Consider the following 26529-nt stretch of genomic DNA (forward strand, 5'->3'; position numbering starts at 1 on the left):
GTGGTGTGAACACCAAGGCCAGAGTAGAAGGAGGAGGGAAGGAGGCACTCTGGGCACCACAGCAGAGGATCCCTTGCAGGCTGTGGAGGGCCGCAGCAGGGCAGATATCTGCACTGCAGCCAGTGGAGGACACCACGCTGGGACGTTTGGATATTTCCTGAAGGAGATGTTGCCCACAGAGAGCGCAGGCTGGAGCAGACAAAAACTGTGAGGAGGAAGCAGTGGTGGAGAGGAGCAGTTGTGGACTGACTGTAACCCCCATGCTTTGGCACCACTCAGTGTGGGAAATGTGGAGGAACTGGGAATGAAGGAGGAAAATTGACCCTGGAAGGGGAAAGCTGTTGTTTTAATTTTTTTTTTGGTCTTTATTTCTCTCTACCCGAATCTTTTTTAATTGGCAATAAGTATATTTTCATCAAGTCGACTCTGTTTTGTCTCTTGCTGTAACTTGTAAGCAATCTTAACAAGTTTTTCATCCCCTCTTTTCCCTGTTTCCTGTTGGGGAGGGGGAGGGAAAGGCTGGGTGGGCATTTGGCTGCTGGCCAAGGCAAACCCAGCACAAGAGGAAAGAAAGGAAAAGCAAGGGAGAAAAAGAGGGGAACAAATAAGGTAAAGAGAAGAGAAAGGAAAAGAATAAAGATAGAAGGAAAAAAGTAAAGGAGAAGGAAGAGAGAAGTAAAAAAGAAGAAAAATAAAACTGGGAAAAGAGAAAATAAGAAAGAAAAGATGAAAGAATAAAAAGAATAGAGGAAAGGAAGAAAGAAAGGGCTAGGAAAAAAATACAGGAGAAGAGAAAACAATGAAAAGTAAGAAAAAAGAAAACAGGGAACGTAGAAGAAGAAGAGGAGAACAGAGGAGGGAGAGAAGATGAAAAGAAGAGAGAAATTAAAGGGGAAAGAAAAAGAGACATGCAGTGGGAGAGAGAAAAGGAGAGTAAAAGAGAGGAAGAGAAATAAAGAGAAGATTGAGAAGAGAAAGATAAGGGAAAGAACTGGAGAAAAGGAGACAGAAAAGAAAATAAGAGAAAAAAATAATGAAAAGGAAGCAAGTCGAAGCAAGTTCACTGTGGTTGAGGAATCTGTAGCTGAATGCTGTTAGCAGCAAAGTAAAAAATTTTAACTGACAGAAAGAAGCTTGTATGTGGTAACCAAGACCCTGGAAATTACTTTCCGTCAAGTAAAAGTGGTAAAATACCTATTTTAAAATAACTCAGCTTTGGTTTCAGCATTGCAATTCAATGAATATATACATTATTTCCAGGTAAAAATTTCCAAAGAAATTGTAATAAGCATTAAGAACTTTCTTACTGATTTGGACTGATTACTTAACTGGGTGGGTGCGTGGTGTGGCTGAAATGGCATAGCAAACTCTGGCAGGCCAGCATGTTGGCATGCATCATTTTTTAAGAAGGGGCAAAGTTACTGAGCCAGTTTAGATGGGATAACTGAGTAGGTTTTTGATAGTAAAAAAGAAAAAAAAATCAGTTTAAATTCAGCATAGCTATTTACTTTCATGCTGTTGTTTCTATCAGGAAGAAATATTGTTTAATAAAGTAATGTCTTATTACAGCCTGGTAGCTCAACATTCACTAACAGATTAAAGATTTCGAGATTTCTGATATGAAAAAATAAAGAATAGTTTTAAACTATGTAGTACTTAGTGAAGTTCTCTATATAGTACTTTGCTTGGCGGTACTCTTTTATTATTTCCTTAAATGGTTAAATCTTGCCATAATTTAAGCCTTTTCACTGACATACATCACATGCCTTTTAGAATTTAATTCAGATAGGTCTTAACAGCATGTTGTGTTCTGCCTTTTGTGTTTTGTTTTCATTACTGGGGGAAGGTAGAAGGAGATGTACGTTCATAGGCGCATCTTCCAGCTTTATAAATTTAGTTGCAATTGGTTTTAATGGCAGCAGCTGGGAAATTGTGTCCAAATCATGTGAGGGAGCCAGGAACATGACAAAAGGCTCCAGTGGTGGAACGTGTGGGTGTGTGGGGCTCCATCCAGCTTGGTAATTCTTCTTTCCCTCAGCAGGGTGGTACCCGCGCCTCTCCCCTCCTCTGCGTCCTCTGGCGCCAGATGCAGCAACCCAAGGGGTTACAGCTGAGGCGAGCCAGCTGCATCTGGCACGTAGGTTTGGGAGCGGCTGGAGGGAGCGTGGTGCGTTAGCTGACAAAAGGTGAAATACAGGCCTTGCTCTGAGGAGTCTGAAATGGGAACCAGTCGTGTCAGTCTGAGGCCATCCTTCTCCAGTTACTGTAAACCAATATTGTAGCTGAAAGAATAATCCTGCTCCCTCCAAGCTGCTTTTTCTATTCTGGTCTGCCCACCTCCCTGTATGCTGGCACAAGGGTTCACATGGCTGTTTGGGGAAATAACCAAGTTTTAAAGAAAGAAAAAAGGGGTGTGGGGGGAGAACGTGTCATGAAGACAGGAACACGTGGTCTGCCTTAGAGGGAAGCCGCTCAAGCTGCCTTTTTGAGTGGTAGAGCTGGTAGAAAGTGACCTGAGTCCTGTATTTGTCCTGGTGCAAACCTCGCTGGTGAAAGCAGCAACTGCTCCATAGCCTTACAAAAAGGTACAGAAATGCACTTTTGCTGGCATAACTGCAGGGTGGTGTCTTGTAACCATTACAGCTGTGGTAACAGGAGTCCCTGCTGTGGATGATAAGAAAGGCTGGAAATTCTTACCAATCAGGGGAGGAGTATGGGTGGAAGCTGTGACCTGCATCAGGGTTATGGTCCTGGTATAGCATGATAAAGTAGGAATCCTTCTCAATCTTCTGAACTAGGCCTGCCTCACAGTTGTTTTCTGGAAACACTTTGTTCTTCTTTTTTTCCCCTTTTTCTTTGTGCAACAGAGTTAATGAAGCCACTGTCAGATGCTGCATGGGCTTCCTCTGTGGGTGGTGCAGCAGCTCAGACGTCCTGTTGTTCTTTTGCAGTATATTTTGTCACTTTGTTGCAGATCTCCAGCAGAGGCAGCTAAGCAGAGAATGAGCAGTTGCAGCAGTTTCCAGGCTTCTTGAGGAAGCTTCAGGGAAAATCTTCTGGGAGCTTCTGTTTCTGGGAACTTTGGTTGTATGCTGCAGCATGTCAGGGCTATTGGAGGCATTTGACTCAGTTCTGACAGACAGCTTTTGTTGGCTACTCACTGGTTGTGGACTACCTATGTAGTAGTCATAAGATCACTGTGGATAGAGACTCCTAAGATTGGGAAGATGGAAATTTATGACTTCTGGCAATAGAAGAAAGCTTCTCTTCCTACAGAGGATAGGTGTAATGCACTGGAGGGAGGTGAGTAGGATTGTCAGAGGAGACAGTCAGAGCCAGCTGAGGCTCAGCCACATTGTGTACATGAAGAGGAAAATGAGGGTGACAGTTATTTGAGATGATCATCATGACAGAGACATCACCCGTCTTCCAACCTGGTGTACTTGCTATAGCTGGAGGTTTACTTCTTGTTGGGTACTTGAATCACAGATGTTGCAGACGAGCGTTGTTCAGCCCTCAGACTTCACCCCTTGGTGTTCACCCATGATACTGCTGGGGTGAGCCCAAGTATGTTAAAAGTGACTGCTCTGACTGGTGGCAAGGGTGAAGATCACAAATACCTAAGTGGTGTTTTTCTCAATCCGGCCAGTGAGGTGGAAATGCTCAGGTGGCAGAGGACACATCCATCAAGTCCAAGTCTGGCTGCATGGCTGGTGTCACAGACAAAGCCATAGCACCCCATTTGAGGAATAAGAACTACTGAATAGGGACAGGATTCATGAGATGGAGTGTGGCAAAGGTATCTTTGCTGACACAATCTGAGTCATCTCTTCTATAGGGCTTTGAAGCAGCTTCTTGATGTGCAGGTTGCTGGAATTTGAAGAGAAGTAAAGGCATGGGGATCATCGTGGAGGTGTCTGATGATAAACATAATTGGAGAAACCTTGTGTTTTCTTTATGCAGTCTCTGCACACTTTCAGAACGCCTTAGGGTTATAAACATGGGGAAGTAATGCACACAATAGGGTGCTACTCTGGATAGATAGAGGGATGCAGGCTGACAAAGAGGGGCAGCGCTTGCAAAGAAGGGGTGGGAGTGCACAGTGCCTTGCCCTGGAATGAGCACTGAGCCTCAGGCAGAACAACACAAATAATGCTGTGGTGAGCATCTGCTGCAGACCATCTGGCCAAGAAGTAGATGAGGCCTTAAAGTAACTGCTGGGTACCTTGCAATTATTGCAGACCATAGTAGTTGTGTGGGATGCAGGCAAGCCAGGCCATTCCTGAAAGTAAATTTCTTGATGCAGGTGATGTGCTGTCCTGGACTCCTTACATGTTAACAAGGAAGGACTGATGGTATGTATGAAGGTCGATGACTGCTTTGGCCATGGTTGATCATCAAACTATGGACAAAAGGGTCCAGGAAAGCTGTTTCATCTTCCTTGGTGAATGAGAATGGCTCATTATAATGCACAAAAAGTTCAGCAAATGTGGCGGAAAGCCAATATGAGTGAGAAGAGGCAAATCATGCCTGGCCAGCCTCTTTACCTTCTATGTGGTTCTGTGCATGAGAGGACAGCAATGGGTATGTTCTACCTTGACTCTAGCAAGACGTTTGGCATCATTTCCCATAGTGTCTTCACAGCAAATTGATGACATAGGAACTCAAAGAGTTGACAGTAAGGTAGATGGGAATTTGGTTTGACTGCAGGCCCCAAAGTGTTTTGATCAAAGGTGCTAACTCCAGTTGGTGACTGGTTACTAGGTGGTCTTGCTCAGACATTGATACTGAGGCTGTTACTGGTAGCGTTGCTGTTAAACACATAGAATCTGGGACAGAGTGCACATTCAGCAGGTTTAGAGGAAGCAATTGGTACACTGAAGACTGGGCTGTTGTTCAGAGGGATCTAGACAGCAGAGAACTGTGCTAACAGGATCCTTGTGAAATTCAATACAGGCAAGAGCAAACTTCTTCATCTGGAACACAGTAATCCATCTGGTGGTATAGGCTGCGGGCTAACAGGGCAGGAATCAGCTTTGCAGAAAATTACCTGGGAGTCTGGTGGTTAACAAGGCAGCTATTAGTCCATCAATGTGCCCTTGCAGCAAAGATGGGCAAGCTCATGTCGGGTTGTGTTAGCAGGAGTGTGGTCAGCAGGCAAAGTGAACTGATCCAAACCCTCTGTTCAGCACTTGTGAGACCTCGTTTGGAGAACCATGTCCAGTTTTGGGCCCACTATTCCAGGAAAGAGGTTGATACATCAAAGTGAGTCCATTGAAGGTTCTCCAAGATGGCTGGAGGCTGGAGCATATGGTATATGAGGAAAGGCTGAGAGCTGGGCTTGTTCACACAACAGAAGGGAAGGCTCAGGGGGATCCCGTGGCACTCCACTGCTAACTAATGGGAGTGTGTAGGGAAGACAGAGCCAGGCTTTTCTTGGAGGTTGCATAGTGACAGCATGAGAAGCAAAGAATGAGAGGCATCAGACACTGACTGGGACATGAAAAACTCTGATTTGATACTAAGAAAAATGCCTTCCCAGTTCGAGCAGTTAAGCACAGGAGGAAGGTTGTCCAGGGAGGCTGTGAGGTCTCCGTTCTTGGAGATTGCACAAATCTTGAGTGGACAAGGCTGAGATTGAAGTGGCCCTGCTTTGAGCAGAAGGTTGGACTAGGTAACTTCTGGAAGTTCCTACCAGAGTAAATTTTATGAGTGCATGAAACTTGGTGGAGCTGAATGTTCTTAAAAATAGCTGTAACTTTATTTTTTTTTTTTTTTTGGGGGGGGTGGGGTGGGTTGGCGTGTATTTTTTATTTTGCATTTGACTAACCCGTTGTATATCAATAACACATTAACACACACACACAAAGATATTCTTGAAATACTACAGGGAAAGTTGTGGAGGCTGGCCAATTAAAAAGCCAAATTAAACAAGAGAACTTGGGATAACTTCATACAGGTCCCTTGTGTAGGGTGATTAAGTTTTAGAGGCCAAAAGGCATTCAGTGATTATTGACTATGTCTTGTTCAGCATAGTCACTTTACTTTCCACCTTAACTATTTTTTTTTTCCTTGAGGAATAAGCTTCACCCACCATGAAGCCAAGAATATTTGGAAGGGTGGGGTGGTTTTTTTCATTTTATACATTGCACATTTTGTGGCAATGTTTTTCTTGGGTTTAGTACATTTTTGAATGTAGCACAGTCATTACTTCATTTTTCTAAACATATGTATTTAAAGCCCACAAGGGTCTGTGAAATCTGATACTAAAATAAGACATCGTATATATAAAACCCATGGTTTCGTTAAGAAAGCCATTTTTTAACCTCTACTCCAGAATTCCTTTAATGTGGCAGGAATTCATTTTTTTCCTTTATTTATGGTTTTGTCCTTCATCGTGATTATTGATATTGGAGTAGAAAATGAAAAATGTACTACTGCTTTTTAATGAAATCAGTTAAAACTATTAAAAGGAAATATTTTATTAAAAGAGAAAGGTACAAAAAAGTACATTTTTGAATAGGAAGTAGCCGTCAGACAGAACTGTGTTATTTAACCAGTATAAGAATTTGTTACACAAAAAAAAATCAAATGGTTTCTTTTAAGTGGTGTTGAATGAGGAGGGTGTTTTCAGTCCAGGGGACACCTTAGCTGTCATGACTCTCTCTGACGCATGCTGATTTCTTGTTCTTTTGGCATGATTTTCTTTCTGAAACATTTTTCTTTCAGGATGATTCCAAAAGGTACTCTTTATTATTTGCCTGTGTCTTTCAACAACGTGTTCAAAGTGCCCTTTTTTGTTAGCATTGCTTTTTTTCTTGTATTATTTGTACTACATCTAATGAAATGGTAAGGATTCAAAGTGCAGAGATGCATTTACATATATCCTTTCCTTGAGATTTTTCTTCACAAAGAAGAAAAACCTGTGGTTTTCCCAGGTGTTAGGGAGCACAGAGAAGTGTAAACATTTCTCCATAAAACTTGTATTCTCATTTCCTCTCTGGTTGAGGAATGCTTGTTGCCATATGTGAATATCATTTAAAGAGGTGTCGTGGCGTTTCAAACATACTTTACAGAACATTCAGAGTATTCAAGGAGACCTACTCAGAGGCATGACTGGCAAAAGATAATCAGCAAAAATAACAGCATGGGGTATTTGAATTTCAGGAAAATTGTTAATACCTTTCAGTCTGTAGTATATAATGTGGCGTTGGTACGATGGGTTTGTGTGCTTTTTATTTTCTCTTCTCAAATTTACCTGATATACTGACAGCATCTTGTTTTCAGATACATTATAAATATTTTCGGGGAAAAATTTGTAGCAGTAGCTCTGTAAAATTCTGTTCAGGAACACTTAAATTTTACACAGGTTCTGGAACTTTTATAAATAAAGGCTTTCTTGTGACAGAAAATGGTTAAAAAAAAAAGGAAAAAACCTGGCTGACTTAAGGAGTACTGAGATTTTCAGTGAACTTTTGTTCACAGGGCTTTTCATTTTATTGTTTTAGAAGAGTTGTAATAAAGCTCCACTTTCAGCATGGATGAACTCTATTTGCTGTTTTCTTCTGAAGCATTACTGTGGCTATTGTCACCAGGTTTGACACCATCAGAAGTTTTCTCAGGCTGCCAGCACCATGAGATAAAATAGACTTTGCTCTAGATAGTAAAAAGATTCATTACCCGTGTTGTACAGTATCAGAACTTCATCTACCTTGGCCTCAGATCACAGAGCACTCAAAAGGTAAGGGTGGAAATGCCAAACTTGATTGAAATGTCTGTGAAAGGCCATTGCACAGAGCAGAGGGCAGGATCAGATGTGTTTTCAGTAATCTTTACCCCTGAGGAAAAAAAGAGACATCAGGTATACAATAGTGCTGCAATACAGCTAAAAGGTGAAAAAAATGCCTAAGTCTGTGGCATCATTTGCAAAAGTAAGGCAAACTCTTAGCTACTGAGAGGAAATTAGAATAAATATTTATGTGTAGCCATGCATGAGAGCTTTGCTTTCCAAGAAACATCTTTGATTGTGTGGCAGTTAGTCACTGGCTGTGGGTGAATGCAGCCAGCCTGGCCAACTCTTAAAAAACCCCCCGCATTTTCTTACCAGCATACTCTCTCTTTCTGTCCTGTTTGCCTTCAGCTAGCAGTTTCATTCACTTGTCCACCTTAGTTCTGACATGGTGATGTATGTCTAGAGGTTTATTACGTTTGTGCTTTATTGTATGTGTTAATGCCCTGTAATTACTGCACACAGTGACTGTATCTAGATGTACAAAAGGCCCAGAGGGAGATTGCTTCATGCAAGAGGATCCGAGGATTAGTAGAAAGAGGTCTTAAGGGTAGTGACATAAGCTCCAGTATTTGTTTATTATGTATATTCTTCACAGGAGACTTGAATAATATTTGTATGTCTCTCTTCTAAGGAGAGACGGTGTTGCTTAATGCTTCAAAGGCGGTTTGGTAATAGAGCGAGGAACCCTGTTCTGTGAGAGCAGCTTCACTTCTGACTCCTTCCCTGATTTGAGTTTTGGTTAATTCAGAATGTAAAACTAGACTCAGGTGAGTTTGTAAATGAGATTACCTGCTGAGAATGCACAAAGATTACTTTTTCATAATACCTAGCTTGAATTTAGGATCCAGGTTGAGTTTTTATACATTATTGCTGCAGATTATTTCATATTTGAAGGACATTGATAAGGTTCGGTTTCTTGGTCACATATCACTTTAGTCAACTGTGATTCCAGCTGCTTGTAACTCCCTCAAAGCTGCAAAGGGCAGGGTTCAAGTTCATTACTAGGTTCTTCTGGTTTAGATATTTGGGGGTTCAGTACTTTGGTTAACTTCAGTGAAAACTGATAGCTAAGTTCTGCTAGTTTGTGAGACAGACCTTGGGTATCTCTGACAGATGTGTTACATCTGTGTACGTGTCTGTACTGGTCCTTGTTTTTTCCATCATGCTACCAATAATCATGCTTCTATCTCCATCTGATTTTAAAAAACAAGGAATTTGTATGAGAGTTGAGTATGAAGCAGTGTCAGTAGTACAAATAATGGATCTTTTCCCCTAGCATCTTATGGTAGTTATTTGCAGTCTGTGAGACTACAGACAAATGAACTGCACTACTCTCTCTTGTTGCGTGATAGCCTGGCTTATTTGCTCTGCCCAAGAATAGTAGTTGGTGGTATTGGAAGGCTGAAAGTCAGGTACCATGTGTGAAGCATAAGTAGGACCAGAGATGTAAAAATTTTCTTCAGAGTGCTGCCCAAATGAGAACAAAACTGATGTTAATTCTGGTTAATGTAGATAAAAATGATTGAAAATAAACTTTAAAAAATGTATTTAAGAATTGTCTTTTAATCCTTTAAAATACATTTAAAGATTCAAGTGGGAGAGCTTATGTAAGCAATAAACTTTAAGTATGATTTATTCAGACTGTGTAAATAGTATTCAACCTGTACATACTTCAATTCCTATAAAACTTAAGCAAATAACTTAAGGCTTAAGACTTTATTTATTATGACTTTATTTTTTAAATGATTAAGACTTCAGAACATAAATAGTTTTGACAGTCACGTCGACTATTCGTATTGAGTATTTTCTGTAGTTCTCATTAGTAGTCCCTTTAAAATTAAAAAGCCAATTGGAAGCTCCAAAAGAAAAATGCTTTTTTTATTGTACCAATTTATGAATAAGAACTTTGTGTGAGAGGCTGAGATCTTCCAGCTCTACAGTTTCACTAGACTGTATATATAAAAATAGTAGATGGTTCCCTAGCTACCTACTACCCACATATTAAGAGATGGTTTTATTGTTTAATAAATCATGTTGGATATGTGATATTTTGGAAAGTTTCTCCTTTTTTCCTTTTATATCCCACACATCTAGTGTATTTTCGTTCAACATTTAAGAGTCAATCTCTTCATCAAATCGAGGTTCTTTCCAGAAATTATTTTACAGAAATAAGTACACTTGTAATGATTTAGTAAATATGGTGTCATTGCTATTTTAACATCAGAAAATACGCATGGATTAAGTTCTGTACAATAAGTTAGATAATTGATGACTACATTTGTAGTGTGAATAAACAAAAAGTGAGGTTACATTAAAGCTCTATTTATTGGCTGATTGCGGTATTTAATAATTTCAAGCAATGAACAAATTAACCTTGCAGTAGGAAAATAAGTGGAAAAAATCAAAAGCAAGATTTTAATTGATTGTTCAAATCAAGTTTTCTGTTTGATAATTTAAATTGGTTTAGTTTGGATTATCATGTTTAGTCTTATGATTTTGCTACTGAAATAAAGATGTCTGAGTGCAACTGTACCTGGAATATGTAGTCTGTATGTAACATTGGCTGAGAAAGCAAATATACCACTTGGAGTCTTCCTGTGTTTTGGGTTTTCATGGCCAGGTTTTGATAGTGGGGGGCTACAGGGGTGGCTTCTGTGAGAAGCTTCGCTCATGTCCAATGGGGCCAATGCCAGCTGGCTCCAAAACAGACCCACTGCTGGCTGAGGCTGAGCCTATCAGCAATGATGGTGGTGCCTCTGGGGTAACAGAGCTAAGGAGGGGGATAAAACCCTGCACAATAGCAACTACTGCTGCAGAGAGCAGTGAGAATATGTGAGAGCAACAGCTCTGCAGACACCAGGGTCAGTGAAGAAGGAGGGAGAGGAGGTGCTCCATATGCTAGAGCAGAGATTCCCCTGCAGCCCGTGGTGAAGACCATGGTCCTGAAGGACTGCACCCTCTGGAAGGGACCCACCATGGAGCAGGGGGAGAGTGTGAGGGGTCCCCACCCTAAAGGGGTGAGCAACAGAGACAATGTGTGATGAACTGACCACAACTCCCATTCCCCGTTCCCCTTTGCTGCTGGGGAGGAGGTAGAGAAAACCTTGAGTGAAATTAAGCCCAAGAAGGAGGGAAGGGTGGCGGGAAGGAGGGTGTTTTAAGGTTAGGTTTTATTTCTCTTTTTTCTACTGTGATTTGATTGGTAATAAATTCAATTCTCATTTCCCCAAGTCGAGTCTGTTTTGCCCATGATGTTTATTGCTGAGTGATCTTTCCCTGTCCTTACTTCATGAGCCTTTCCTTATATTTTCTCTCCACAGCCCAGCTGAGAAGGGGAGTGATAAAGCAGCTTTGGTGGGCAAGTGATGTCCAGCCAGGGTGGTTGGTTTGTTTAGCCTAACTTGTAGCGTTTATTGCTGAAAAAGTTGTAGGTGATTGGCAGGAAATCTTGCACTCACCAGCTTTATTTTCCACTATTTGCCTGTGCTCTCTGCTTCCCTCTGTGCCAAGGGAAGGATCCTGTGCCTGTGCCATTAGAATATAGTGAAACGTCTGGGTCTTTTATTCAGTCTTCACTTCACTGGACCTCTCCTGGTTGTTTCTCCTGAGCCCAGGCTGGAAGAATTTGCCTTGGCCCCAGCACTAACTGCTGCTGCAGCACTGCCAGCTCAGTCAAGCCTGGCTGTGGGAGGAGAGCAGCTCTCGACTGGTCAGCAGCAGTTTGCCTGTCATCTTCATAAATAGCATAGCTATCTTCTTGTTTTGGTATAGCTGCTTTGGTTCCTGGTGGTTTTCTGTGTCACTCCTGAGCTAGGTCACAGCTACAATCTTGTGAGGCAGGTTGGGACATTTTGCTGACACTTGACAGCAGGACTGTGGGAACGTGGCTCCTTGAAGATTGTGGGAAAGCTTTTAAGAGAAGCCACAGGGCTTCACCACACCGGGCATGCAGTGCTGTGTGGAACACTTCAGCAAACAATGCACATCTAGACATTGAGTTAATTTTCCAGTGTTTCTAGCTGCTGTATATGTTGGAACAAGTATACTTAGGGTGCATGATTAACCTCAGCCCTAACCAAATTTTTGATTTATTGAAGAGATAAAGGATCACAGATTACAGTGCTGGATGGATGCTCAAGAGATGATTCGATACAAACACTGAGACGGGCTCCAGTCTATGTATCAGCCAGGACTGGTGTCTGTATGATCTTCTGATGAAGGTCATTTTATAAACTCCCCTGCTCTGTTATGATGTTGGTTAAAACATCAGGAGCTACATTCACGGTTTTAGACTATCCATGAATTTTCTTTTTCTTCTCCCAGAGGCCATGAAGAACATTAATCTCCATTGACTTCAACAGCCTTTTACATATTTGTGGAAAATTACAATTATGCCTTCTTTTATTTTTCCCTTTACTGTAACACACAAATGGATTTTCTGCAGCCTTCCCTGATAAGTTTTATTTTCTTTATCTGTTGTCACTCTGAAATTATGTAACTTACATGCATTATTAACATAGTGTCTTCTGTGTGACTTCAAATTATGCCAAGAAATTAGTTCTTAAGCCTTTTGGTTTTACTTTGTTTCTAGCAGTGAGTAAAAATTGTTGCTCCCTTGTGACTATTTATAGATGCATATAAAAAGAGCAGATTATTTCAAACAAATAAATACTGACCAAATTTACGACACCTAGGTGCTCTTCTTACAGCAGTCGTCATTAGGTTTGGGAACACGTCAGGAAAAGGAGGGAGTTACACCATGTACAGTGGGGCTGAGTGGCTGAAATGCTGCCTGCTGCAGGACCCGGGGTGCCTCGTCAGCAGTGTCAGGGAACTTCCACTGTCTGCCACACTATTGCCTGGACAAGGCAGCTTTAGTCAATTTATTTTCCATATAAAAGGCATCTTTTTTTTGCCAAGATCATAATTTTTGTCTCTTGGCAGGCAGTCTAGCAAAGACCATTAGAACTATATGTATAACCATAGAAGTTTTCTGGGTTTTTCTGACAGAACCATGTGTTTGAGAAGTCAACAACATAAAAATAAGTAGCGCTTTTACTGGTGTTTTTACAAATTTTTTATAGGTTTTTGGGGAGGGTGGCAGAGGAGGAAGTAACCGAAATCTGTACTTCTCCTACATGTTTTAGCAGAGATTGGTGTGTGCAGTCTGGCATTTCGATTTAGGTAACACGGGCTGCGTGACCAGTAGAGGGAGCCCAGAGTCACAAAATGTTGGCGATATTTTTGACTGGGGGAGTTGGGGGTGCAAAGTTTGATTTGATAATGTACAGCAATTTTGAAGGGATGCACTGAATACTACCAGCTTATAGTGATTTTGGGAGGCAGAATTTATGAAACATTGAAATGTCCAATGTCTTTTAAATGATCAAATTGCATTAGCAATTTTTATGTTGAAAGATTAATGAGTGTTTTGTTTTCTTTCCTATGTTGCTGATTGTTGTAACATCCTAACATCACCTTTACAGAAAGTAAGTAACTTTTCATCTTCTAAACCTTTTTGAAACTGTGTGTGTGGGGAGGGTATACTGCTTGTATATGTGTATAGATGTGTATGTATATAAAATAAACATACAAGCAGAAAAATACTAATCTTAAAGACATACTGCAACAGATTGTAACTTCCATAAATGAATGACTTCTAGAATACCACAGTGGTTTAAAGCAGTCTCACCTAAATGATGATAAATAGTGTGAAAGTTCTGCATCTGAGGACTGTAAATGGTAAACATATTTCTTGTGTGCAGACTATGGCAATAAAACTTGCAGCATATCGTTTTAAAATATATTATGGCTCTAAAAATTCACAGATATCAAGTTGCAGAGTAAAGTGTTATTGTATCCAATTTCATTTAACTGAATCAAAGTTGAACCGATTTGGAGTGTTTCAAGAACTTAGGTCAAGCTGTGCCATTTTTGATATTCAAAGATACTCAGCCTTATGTTTGGCAGGCCTTGACTGCTGTATTAATGCATGCCGGGAGCTCTGAGCAGAAAGAACATGTCCTCAGGCTGTAGGAGAATTTAGAAAGCATGCAATAAGTAGTACAGATCCCTTGGAAAGTACTCTATGATTCAGACATCAGTCTGCATCGTGGGATCTTTGATTGCTGCTGTTTTGAACCTCAGTCCCATGTGCTGTGATAGCATGTGTTGCAAGCATCAGTTTGGGTAACATTTGGGAATTTTAATACAGTGTTTTAAGGATGCCAGTGCTGACAGAAGAATTGGCAAGTCATTGGTTGACATGGGGCAAAGTAGCACTGACAAAGGGCATCATGGAACTTCAGTTTGATCTCTTAGCTCAAAATAAATCCCACCCCTCAGTCTTGCCAGGTTATTTTCATTTGCAACTTAAAAATATTCTGCATGGGGTTTTTGTGCTCATTATGGATGTACCCAAGTCCAGTTTTCAGGAAGGGTGGATATGGCCCTTTGGTTGCATGCCATTAGGAGTTGCAGGTCTCTGTAAGAAACAAGCATTGCCGTAGTTAAAGTGCTTCTTGGCTCAGTAGCTGATACAGGTTTCTTTGTAAGTCAGAGAGTAGTTTCTATTGTCCACTTGCCAGTTGTCTAGACTTTGAAGATTAAGATACCTGCTGTGAGCACAGTAGTGATCATGAGATGTTGCCAAATCCTCTATTTTGAGTTCATTCATCCTGTATCATTTTTATTGGTTAATGATATCTAAAAATAAGTGTGGAGTCCAGAGTATCTCCATCAGAATAGGAGGAGAATACAAATCGTGCATACAGGCACACACAGTTTGGTTTCTTGTTGACATACCAAGTTTGTGTTCTGCTGCAGAGTCAGCAAGTTCTTTCTATCTTGCAGAGAAAGCCTTAATCGGTGATAATGTTTCACTAAAAAGATCCAAGTCTGAGAGAGTTGAAATTGCTTCACGTTATGTATGTTAACATGTGGAAGAAATTACACAACCATAACTGCTGTATTAAATGCTTTGTGTCTTTGCTTGTCAAGCATTAATACAGTAAGGAAAATGTGTAAAGAGAAATATCCTACATATTACAAAAGTGTTTAAGTAATCATTAAACTCAATGAACTCTCTTAATGTTTTCTGTCCCACTGCTAGCAGTATCATTTTATTTCCAACATATTTTGGTTTGTATTTTTTTAAAGTATTATATCAAAACCAAATGTGGAGCTAGTTTTATTTGCAGGGAAGAAAAAGAAACAGCAAAAACTTGTCAGAATTTTCAGGTTGTGTGACCGTGTTCAGAATACCTATAAAGTATATACCTATTATATATCTGATGTGTTTATCAACAAGCAGCATTTTTACCTGCAATTTTTTATTTTAGATGTAGTAATATGATACATTAGGTGACCTATAGTAAATAAATTGTAATAGACAGGATTTCCTGGCCTGAGGGCACTTTATAGTTTAATTTTTACCGGAAGAGCAATTACCACACTATTGATCTTACCATTAAAATAATGATACATGTACAGTAAGGATGAATTTTTTTGTAACAGAACCATGGAAATCAGCAGAAAGCATAACCATATGAAATACAACAATTTCAATCCATTTTCACATTTAAAAAAAAAAAATTAGACGTGTAATTTTTAACCAAGATTGGATGTTGTCTTACAATACTGCAGAATAAAGAAGAGTAGTTTCTGATGAACTTTGAAGCCCTGTTCCTGGTTTATGGTTGAGTATATAATTAATCCTGAAATACTTAGCAACACACTTAATTTAATGCACAGGCATTGTTCCACTTAACCAAGTGGAATATATTTATGTGGCTAAAGATAAGCGTGCGTGCAGACTGGGGACCCCAGGGAAGAAGCACAGTTTCAGATTCAGTCCCTGAGTACATCATGTACATTAGCCAGTAAATGGGGACAAAGATGTGATAGTACATCTGTAGATCTTGTACTTCAATTCTTAAATTAAAATTAAATAAAAAAATTTATGACAGCCTTCTTCCCCACCATTTTTAGATCAACTTTTCAGAATAGTATACATCTAGCTAGGCTAGAAATATTTGCTTTCTTTTTCTGATGTAAACATATATATACTTCAAAGATATCTCTGTCCAAATACTGATTTTTTTTCTTAATGTGTTGTGTTTCTTTTTAAATAGTCCTTTATCATGCATTCCACAGTGGTATTACAATAACTACCTTGAGTAGGTCAGTCTCTTAATCTCTAAAACAATTCTAATTAGAAAAGATAGTGCTTCATAAAAGGCACAAGTGTGCTTATATTTGCGTATAATAATGCATGCTGACCATGTTGAGCCAGAAGAAGGCTTTACTATATATCACTTTTAATTTTAAATGTGTTCTTTCTGGGCTCTTTATTATTCTTTTGTTGCCTTTCATCCTATGGGATGCAGCTGCCCTTGAACTTGGTACTGTTTTGATCATTCATGTGCAGCGGCCACATTGTCTGTAACATTTTAAAAATGAGGCTTCATGGTGTTATTTATGAAGTAATTTCACATAAATATTTGGACTTTGGTTCTTTCAGAATGTGGAGCTGGTTGCTCTATGAAGAAAAGCATAATTATAATTCACAGACTTTTTGCCTCAAGCCTAGGGGACAGATGCATATGATTAAGTTTGAAACTGGCCTGTTATTGTAATGTAGATGTTGTCAGGGTTGAGAGAATTAAAAAAAAAGGGGGGGGGGCACAAAAAAAAAAAAAAAAAGGCCAGGCAAGCATGAGTTTTTAAAAAAATAGACCGAGGGAATAGTTTTACAAGAGGCACTCAATCTTAGACTGCACAATTTTATTTTTCAGTGGAACCTCTCCATTAGCTTGCCTGAATGCAATGCTTCATACTAACACTCGTGTAGGTGATGGAACATTCTTCAAAATCCCTGGGAAATCAGGACTCTATGCTCTCAAAGTAAGTTTAAATTTTGTATATGGATTGTACATATAGCTATTAATCCATTTTATGAATGTCTCAATAGATATAAAGGTAAACAGATTAGATTCTTTGGAGAGGAAATGACCTGATCGTCCTTCTAACTGCTTTCAGATGTCTTTTAAAAGGATTTATAATGAAAGTAAACACTGAATGCTTTATCCTAGAAAGCATATACATGTTCTTGAATTTGTCACATGGTATAAAAAACATGTAGCTTAGTTAAAATGCTGCTTTTTCTGAGTTGTTCACAGTAAGGCCTTTGTTTTTTGAGCAGTGAGCTGAAGAGGATCACTGACTTTCTAATTAAGTAATTGTATTAATGTTTGATTTTTGAATAGTGAAAAATTATTTGCAAGTCTAATATAAATCAGCTTTTAATTTAAAGGTTGCATCATTGCTTTTGAGAAGGAATATAATTGCAATGATAGAATTTTGCCTTTATGCTATTTATATTCCTTTTTATTTTTCTGTTTTGGTATGAACATGATGTTTACTGTGGGTGGGAATTTTTTCTTGTTGTACGTAATCAAACTTAGAGGGTTTCACAATAGAAGTGGAAGATTGTGAGGCAGAGATGAGAAAAAAGAAAGTGAGGTTATCTGCTTGGCAGTCTAAATGTAGTCAACTAAAATTTTGGGCCAGGGGGAAGGATCTTTTGTAATTTATCACAGATGTATTTGATGTAAGCATATAAAAACATAAAAGTATATAGATTTGTCTGTTCCTGCTAACTAAAAATCCTGTACCTGAAATTGAATTAATAGTTTTCAGAAGCTGTCTTTCCTAATTTACTAGAACAAATGCTGTTGTTTTTCTTTAAATCGGGAGATATTCTTGGCACAATTCCAGGAATTCACAATCACTCCCATGCTTGTGAGCTCCAGGTTGCTTCAGCTATTTGAATTCAGGAAACAGGCAAAGGCAGAAAAGAAACATTAAAGGATTTGTGTTTTGCTGCAGTGTTGTAGACACTCAAGTGGAAAACTAGGATTTTTAACAGCCACACAAGTCTGTTTCTGTCAAAAAAAAAAAAAGAAAAAAAGAAGAAGAAAACTGGAAGATCTTGCATTTTATGTGACTTTTTTGGTTTTAAAAAGAGCATGTTATGACTTCACAAAACAGCTTTTTTGCTTTTGGTTTGCAAGTTTTTTCATAAAGGTCTTTTTTTATGGCTCTCTCTAAAGTAACTCACAAACATATTCTATTTTATTCTTGGTTTTTTTTGAAGTGTAAGCATGAGAGTACACTGCAGTAATCTATTTTCAGAGATGCAGCCGGATCATGATTGATTTTTTTCTTGTTAATTTTATTTTTATTTTTATTTTTTAACTGTAGAAAGAAGAATCAGCATGCCCTACTGATGGAACATTGGATTTAGGATGTGAATCTGAGTTAGATGGCACTGAAATGGCTGAGACAAACAATAATAATGGAGAAGAAAATGGTGGTAGGTGATTTAATCTCAATATTAGAGGGCATATTTTGGGAAAATAAAAAGTACTGTTTTCTTCAGATTTCCGTGGTGTGATTTCTAAGCGGTATAAATAATATTTTGTACTCAGTGGAACTATTTTGAATGGCTCCCTTTCTTTCTTGGACTTATGAAGGAATCAGGAACACTAAGTGCCTTTATTTGACTTAGGGTTTTAAAAGACAAAGAATAGTGCTGTTGGGTGTGTTTTCAGTAGGTAATTTTTTAGCTTGCAATTTTTTTGTTTCGGGCCCAGAGCTAAAGAATAATTTGCCTTTGCCAGGCTTCAGACTTGGCAGTTGTCAGATTCAGACATTTCATTGATTTCAGTGTGGACATGCGGGGTTGGTCCCTCAGTAGAGTTCTGTGCAGAGGACAAAGGTTTGTATTTTTTTCTTTCAGCCAGAGATACTCCTGTGTGCCATCCTGACATAAAGACATGTTGAAGTATCAAATTCTATGCATTTTTTTTTCTCTAAGATAATGTCAAACTGAAACATTGAAATAACTTAAAAATGGCAGGCTTAGAATTTTTTTTTTCCATTTTGAGAGTTAATAGTTGGTCATAAAGAGAGCATCAGTCACCTAAAATTACTTGCAAATAACAGAAGTGAGTATTATTCTTATTGCAACTTCACTCATGTAATGATTATAAAGTGAATGCTTTCTAAAGGAAATCCAGCTGTCCAGGACTTTTGAAATACACCTTTCTTTGATCAGTTCACTTCTTCTGTCCCATCATAACCTGTCCCACTGCTGGACTGTAGCCTGCTGTTTTGGCTTGCTTGGTGTATGGTGAGATGATGTCCTGTTTACAACTAGGGCATGAAAAGGCTCAGCTCTTGTTGTTGTTCTGCTACAGGTTTCCTTTTTTAACTGGGGCAACTTAGTTAGCTGTTTGGCTGCACCTTTACAGGACTGATACTGCAATTTCAGTATTGCTCTCCAGCAGCATTGAAAAATCATTAAGTGTTTGGTGATAGGAGTAGCGGAACTATCCAAGACGCGTTGTTGTGGGTTTGTCTAGGACTGAAGTTTTGAAGCTCTGTGGAAACAAAAGTCAAGAGTTATTAAATGTCTCTGTTTCTTCATTTTCTTTGTTATGTTTTGTCTACAAATTAACAGACTCTGCATGTGCAGTGGTTTGATGCTTATGTGGTGTATGCTACATGTGTAAGTGACCGTACATGCTTGTAGTTCTTTGACAATTCCTGTTTGATACTCAGAAAATTTGTTGATGCACAATGCCTCAAATTGCAGGAAGAATAGAGCAGTAAAAAGCAGTGTAAATACAGTTACAAATACAAAGCAAAAGTTGATGTGACTTGTTATAAACAAAAATCATGACAAAAAAATGGGCAATTATTTAGGAGTGTTAGGATGTAAATAGGATGTTACAGAATGTAAATGGGATGTCATAATTCCAGAAGTAGAAAATTGCTGGGTTTTGACTGGGAGCAGGCTATGTACTGTTTTCACTGTTCACAGTAATAAAAATAATTATAGCACTTGTGATGGCATAAAAGAGAAGCTGCAAAAATGTAACATTTTATTTGGAATAGAGCATTAAATTACACCTAGATTGGTTTTAAAGCTGAGAACTTTCCTTCATTTGTCATCTTTACCAAATCTTGAAACAGAGCAATATATTTAACATTTTGAAAACAAGGCATTTTAATTTTTTTTTTCATGCAATGGATATCAATAGATATATTTAGAAGAAGTAAATAGGAGGGCAGTAGTGAGTCTCTATTGCCAGTGCTGGATGTGATCAATTGAGAATTGAAGGCAGCATATATTTCATGAATAGCATATCAGTCAGCTAATACAGAACATAATTTTGTCAAACATGTCTGATAATAGCTTTTCTTGAGACTACAAGTTTTGTTGTTAAAGATGTCATTTATATACGCTTAGAATTCTAATTTCATTTACAGTGTAGAAGGCTTGGCTTAAAAATAGGACCGTGCCCAAGAAATACAGCCAGTTTTTAGTGGATTGAAACTGCAAATTATTTAATCTGCAAAGGCATAGGAATCACCATCCACAGTAGGCATTTTGCTCTGGAGAGTGCCTTAACCACTCTTCATTCAATATTTTTTTTAATGTCAATACTTTTTGAAAACTATAAAATCATTCTAGCTTAAATTTATTGGTAATAAATAATTTTGAGACTTCTCTTGATTGCCTTGTAAATATTGCAGTCGAACAGCATGAATTTTTTTTAGACTTTCAAGCAAGGAAAAAAGGTCATGTTTATGCAGTAGAAACATATATTCAATAAATCAGTGTATCTGAAAAGCATTTAAGGATCACAACAGAAAATAAATTGAACATGTATGAGATGCTTTTGCTAATTAGTCCAATGCAGTTCTTGAACTATAATTCTGATAGCACTGATGAAAGAATATAGGCACAGATTTTCCTTTGAGTATAGCACTAGTTAAATTATTACCAGCATATTGCATTCATTATAGCTGTAAGAAAGAATTAAGGTAAACAGGAAAGGATTTAGGAAAGACATGTAAGAAGTCCTGAGTGAACAAATGCCTCCTTTGTTCTGGGAGATTTAATAGGGATGGTCTCATTAGTTTATGAAAGGTGAGGTGGTGACTTGATTGGTTTGTAAATATTTGAGAAAAGTTATTTCTATAGAAAATACTTGGTCTAAGAGACCAATTACACTTTTCACACTAAAGCTGGGTTTTTTTCTTTCTGGGAAACTATTCTGTGACAAGAAGGTAACATTTAATTAAGTGCAAAAAACACTTTATGAAATTCTCTGACTTGTGTTTTAGAATATGTGTGATACATAGGAGGATGGGCATTGCTTGCACATTGAATTCTTAATTGCCCGATTGTTTGCATTTTTATTTGCTCTTTTCCACTGTGATAAAGTCCAGAAGCCCCAGTTCTGACAGAGTGATCAGAAATTGTTTAGCAAGAGTTCAAAAAATGCCTCTTTAAATGTAGCTGGAAGCAAAAGGATGAAACTGCAAGCAACAGCCTCAGCCCATTTGTGGGCTTTTAGACCATAGTCTTTTGGAATAAAAAGTACCAGCTAACACTCAGACAGAGAAGAATCACATCATTCCTCAGCAGGTACATTTTTTGCAGTATAAATGCGGGCTACTGAACAATTTTATTAGCATAATAATATAAAAATTCCTAACCATTATAAACAGATGACTTGGCAAAAGCTGTTACATCACATCAGTATTGCTAAGTGGACAAGTGGAATGGTCACAGCTCAGGATTTTGCAGATGCTGTGGAGAATCTTTCTTTCCCCACCTTCTCCAAAGGCATATGTTAAAGAAACTCTTTACGCTACAGTTGATTTTGTTTGGAATGAGATTTCTAATAGAAGCTCTGTAGCAGTCTCATATCTCTAAAATTCCATTTCCCTCAAATACAGGGATAGCATGTAAAGATGCTGTGGGTAAAAGAATTAAAATCCCAATTACTGCTGCCTGGGAAAATGATGGCTATAATATCCTTTTGCCCATCAATAGGAGGTTCAGTTCTCAAAAAGCATTTGTCCCTAGGGTTTCTGAAGCCAGGGCTAATCCATCAGCCATGGAGCGCAGTTGATTAAAAATTGTCTTCGTGCGAGCCAATGGAATGCACGATGATGTCAGTGTGGAGGAGACAGCAGCTCCTGCTACAGCGTGACTTCCCTCCCCACCTCAGCCCAAACAGGGCTTCTGATGTGTGCCCAAATATGAGCAACCTATGTCTCCTCTTGAGACACTTTTCAGCACTTCCTAGAAGTGTATGTTTTTCAACTATGAACATGAAATGGCAGTTAATTCCTTAGGCAGTTTTCCTAGAGGTAGTTGACAAAATGATGGACAGCAGAGGATCAGGTTCATGCTGAATCCTGAAATTTTGCTTTGCCAGCTACTGTGTTTTTGCACACCTTGTGCTTTTCGGACTAGGAAACCCTAGGATAACTCTGTAGCAAGGAATGTACATTCTCCACTGTTTGAAACCTGAGTCCACATTTGGATATTCAGTTCTTTTTCAGGAATGGTATTACTGGCAATTCAGTGAAACCTGTTACTATTAGCATCTTGTCTCTTGGGAATAATATTGGATGATTCTACTGAAAATGTTTGTGACACGTGGCAACATCTGGATGTGAGACAGACTCTTCTAAAAGCAGAAGAGCAGCAATGGAGTAGCAGCTTGAACATAAGAGTTTTGGGTGATGCATCAGCAAGAGATAGATTTTCACTTTGCTTTAGATTTTTTTGTGGTTTTTTGTTTCATCTCCTTGCAACTATAAAATAAAAATCTGGTACCCAGGATTGAGCTTAACTTCTTTTGTTTCACTACCACTTGAAGGGAGTCATAAGAATAAGAGAAGATAGTGTGGAGCTTGAGGATGTTTCTCATCTGCTTTTTTTTTCTGTACAGTAGTTAATGAGGTCTAAGAAATCGGTGGCTTAGTGATGACAGGCAGTATATTTTTAGTGGAAAATGTTGACTTGCTTTGGAATAAGGATTCACAGTTTTCTAAGCTTTGTGAAATGTTTGGGCTCAAAAGCATGCTGTGAATATAATGGGATTCAGTGCAAGTTACAAAGCTGATTTGGTATTTGATGTCTTTTTCCAAAAAATACTATTCAATACCATTTATTAATTCACAGTACTAGTATTGGTTTTCAGAAAGACTATTGCAGTCACTGTAGTACCCTTGATGTATACATCTGTTTTTGCTTGCTTTGGCAAACTCATACAATTAACTAACTCCCAAACTGGTTTTCATTTTCAAGAGCTGATGGCAACAGCCGAGTTCTGAATTGTTCAGTTTTGGCAAGTCGGGCTCTGGAGATCAAAGAGTGACGGAGGTGAATTACTCGATACATCTGTGTTGGCAAAGTGTAACCATTTCTGTCAATACAAGTATAGATCTGTGTCACCCAAAGAAAATACTGAATTTTATGGATATTTTAGAGAGAGATTTCATGTGTATGTTCTCCTGAGGGAGTTCTCTCTGAAGTTTCGTATCTCCAGAGCGTGTGCATACATTTTATGCTTGAGGTAGACTCTAGTCTTTAGCATATGGTAATAATATTAATTTGTGTTTTGTAATGTGGTCATTAGTAAACAATCCTCATCTGCTGTGGTTACTTTAACAGAGAGGGAAGTGAGCAGCTGTTGATTTTGCTGGTTTAATTTTAAATCAGTATGATCTGACTGAAATCAAAATTAGTTGTGCCGTTGATTTTGGGAAAATAAGCCCTTTACTGGACAGGAATTTCTCTGTCCATCCAGTTACATACATCTGTTTACAGTTACTCCTAATAACTTTCAGTGGCAAGGAGACAGAATAACTTTTAGTTGTATTTCTCAAAAAATTGTTTCTTTGAAGAAACATGTCTTCTAATATATTTTACATAGGTGTCATTTCTTGAGTGGGGAAGGTAAAAGGTAAAAAAAAATAACAAAGATAGCCTGTAAAATTTGAAATTCAAAGACAGCATTGCTGATTTTTATAAATTATAGACTTCTGTAATAATTAACAAAACTAATTGTGGAAAAATGGAAGAGAGGAAGTTCTTTTAAATGGAGTTTGGCAAAAACATTTTTAACGTACTCTTTTTGCTAAGTAATTCTAATTCTGTCATTCATATTAACAGTCTCTGAACACTCACTAAGGAGGTCTTATCTTCAGAAACCCAGCTGCTCTTCCAGCTCATAACCTAACAGTTTACAGCTTAATAGTTGCTTTTTCTTTATTCCTTCACTCAGTCCTGGCCCTTGAGGAAGCTGATTTAAAGAATGGAGCCTAATTATTCTCCACTAAATGGAAATGCCTCCTGTAGGCTTAAAACCGCTCTTCTTTCCTTTTTCTACTGTAGCAATAATGGTGAATCCTCTTTATTTGCTACCCAAATATTTTCCCTTTATCTGTCACATTCTCTCAGGTTTTTTTTTTTCCTCCCCAGCATCCAGTTTATTTTTAGCATTCTTTTCTGATATAGCTTTCCAAGTGAACATGGATCTGATAATATTCATGGATCTTCAGCGCTTAAGGAAAAAGTAGTTGCAGCTTTCCAAAGCTGTGTATATGTACAAAGAACACTTTGAATTTGTTTTTCTTTTCCTGTGATCTTTGGTTTCTGTAGCAGAAATGCCTGCTCTGTACTTAAGGCATTGTTTTTTTCACTAGGATCTTCAATGTTGACTTCACTTATATATCTTTGTGTCATATTTTTCCCTTTCCTTAAGTCTGACCCATTCAGAGAAAAGCAGTTGGACTTTATCCATAGAAATTAAGAAATAAATAATGACAATTTTATGTGGTCACAGGCATTTTAACATAGTCATATTTTAGCCCAGATTGATTTAAATTACTAAGTAGCAGAACATTTTTTAAAGATTAAATTTATTCATTGTCTCATATTTGTATTTAATTTCCTACAGAAAAGACAATTCATATTGTTTTTAAACAATATCTTGATTATCCTCTAAATAAAGTCTGTATGTCAATTTTAGTATTATTTTTTTGCTAATAAAGTGAGTAGACTGTGTAAGTTATTAATCAACTGTATAATTTAACACAATGTATTTAGATTTTTAATGCTTGTATCTTCTACGTTTGAAAAATAGGCAATGACATGTCTTATTTACTAGAAGGTTAGATTCAGAGCCATGTTTTGTATCAAGCTGGTTTTAAATGGAAATGGAAATGTAATTAAAACATAAAAAAAGTAATGTTTAAAATAGTTTCCTACTATCTTACTATTTTAAGCTACAAGGTATATGAAGAAAGATATAATGTACAAAATAAGTTTTAGGAAGTAAGTATCATTTGTTCTAAATAAATTAGGTTGACTTTCTCTAATCAAAGTCTCATTTTAAATATTTTAAGCAGCAGATTTCAACCTCATGTATCTGTCTTTAATCATGGACTACAGGAAAAAGTTGGGGTTTTTTTCAAAACTCTGAACAAACTAGGTTTGAGTTGTGCTAAAGAATCAGCCTGAAATGAGGTGTTCCTTCTGTATCTGTAGGAGAGATTACAGTGATGGAAAGCTATTTATTGTTTCAGTGGGTTTCAGTTCCAGTTGTTTCAGCCACTACAACAGTCACTGTTCCTTGGTTTAACTTTGTTGTAAAAGATTCAAAGGAAGAGAAGCAAAATAAACCAATACACTGATAATAGTTTTATGCAAAATTGAAGTAATGATAGAAATAAGAAGTATGGCCTCTTATAAATCCTGTCACAACTTCACGTTTATTGTTAAAAGAGAAATGAATGAAAGTACAAAATTAATATAGAGCTATGCTTATTTTTATTCCTTCTGTATCATGACTTTGACATTAATGGCTGTAGTGTTGAGCATCATCAGATAGTGTTGTCAAACCTCTTCAGGATGAACTTTATCACCAAAATAAATAGGGGAGACTCTTGGATAATATCCTATATCACCGTAATGAAAATCAGAATTTCCCATTTGAACAAGAATGTAATAGGAGTTGCAGTCATTCTGGGGGACAGGAGTAGGTTTATCATGACAGGTCATGTTGTATCTGTCCTCTTTTGGCAGGGAAACTTAAGTTTAACAGTTTCCATTCTTCAGGGATTTTTAAATGTGTTCTGTTCTCTACTCGTTAACTTCAGGGTTTGTGTGCACATACTATTTCTGGATTTTTTTCTTCAATTTTTTGACTCTCAAAATTTTCCAGAACACAGTTAAAAACAAGTTTCTTTGAAGGAGAAGACAAAATCTGGCAATTTGAAATGTCAGGCTTTTATTTCGGTGTAGATGTTCTTTGTCTCAGGAGCTTAGGTATTGCAGTGATTTGGATTATATAAACCAGCCATTGTTTGCTGCTCCTTTACATTGTCTTATTTGATAGTGAGCATTTCTCATCATGTGGAAAAGATTGATCCAAACCAGGTGATTCTGTAAACTCAAAACTTGTTTTGTGTTGCAACTTCTTTGTATATTTTGACAAATCCTTCAAGTGTAAGGAAAGAAAAAGACAAAAATCAGTTATAAATCTTGTGACAAAACAGCATTTCTCTTACCTGGTAATGAAAGATTTTAATCTGACAATTATCTTGGCATAACAGCAGTGCCATAGAGTTTATTCTCTGTTACTGAAGTAAGTATTAAATATTTTTTCTTTCAGTGTGAAAAAAAGGTAGAATATCACATGCATCTTATGATGGCCATTAATTATTGATAACTAAATTGCCTGTGTCTTTTTTTCTTACAAACACAAATCAAAAAACAAAAAAAATTTCTTCTATGAAATTTTGCTAAGGCAGGGGACTTAGAAAGCTACTTCAGGTGTCTGCTCATCCCACTGAAGGATGGG

At 37.9% G+C, this 26529-nt stretch overlaps 1 protein-coding gene across 2 annotated transcripts in view; it reads left to right on the forward strand.

The window, feature by feature from the left end:
• The window catches only part of ASXL3 (ASXL transcriptional regulator 3), a 127713-nt gene that overhangs the window by 40911 nt on the left and 60273 nt on the right, over positions 1–26529 (forward strand). For both annotated transcript variants that reach the window (XM_032124428.1, XM_032124421.1), the window contains exons 4-5: positions 16588–16696; positions 18056–18167. In XM_032124428.1, coding sequence (XP_031980319.1) covers positions 16588–16696; positions 18056–18167 — 221 coding nt within the window. The remainder of the gene's footprint in view (positions 1–16587; positions 16697–18055; positions 18168–26529) is intronic.

This window comes from Corvus moneduloides, chromosome 1 (assembly GCF_009650955.1).
Source record: "Corvus moneduloides isolate bCorMon1 chromosome 1, bCorMon1.pri, whole genome shotgun sequence".
Lineage (NCBI taxonomy): Eukaryota > Metazoa > Chordata > Aves > Passeriformes > Corvidae > Corvus > Corvus moneduloides.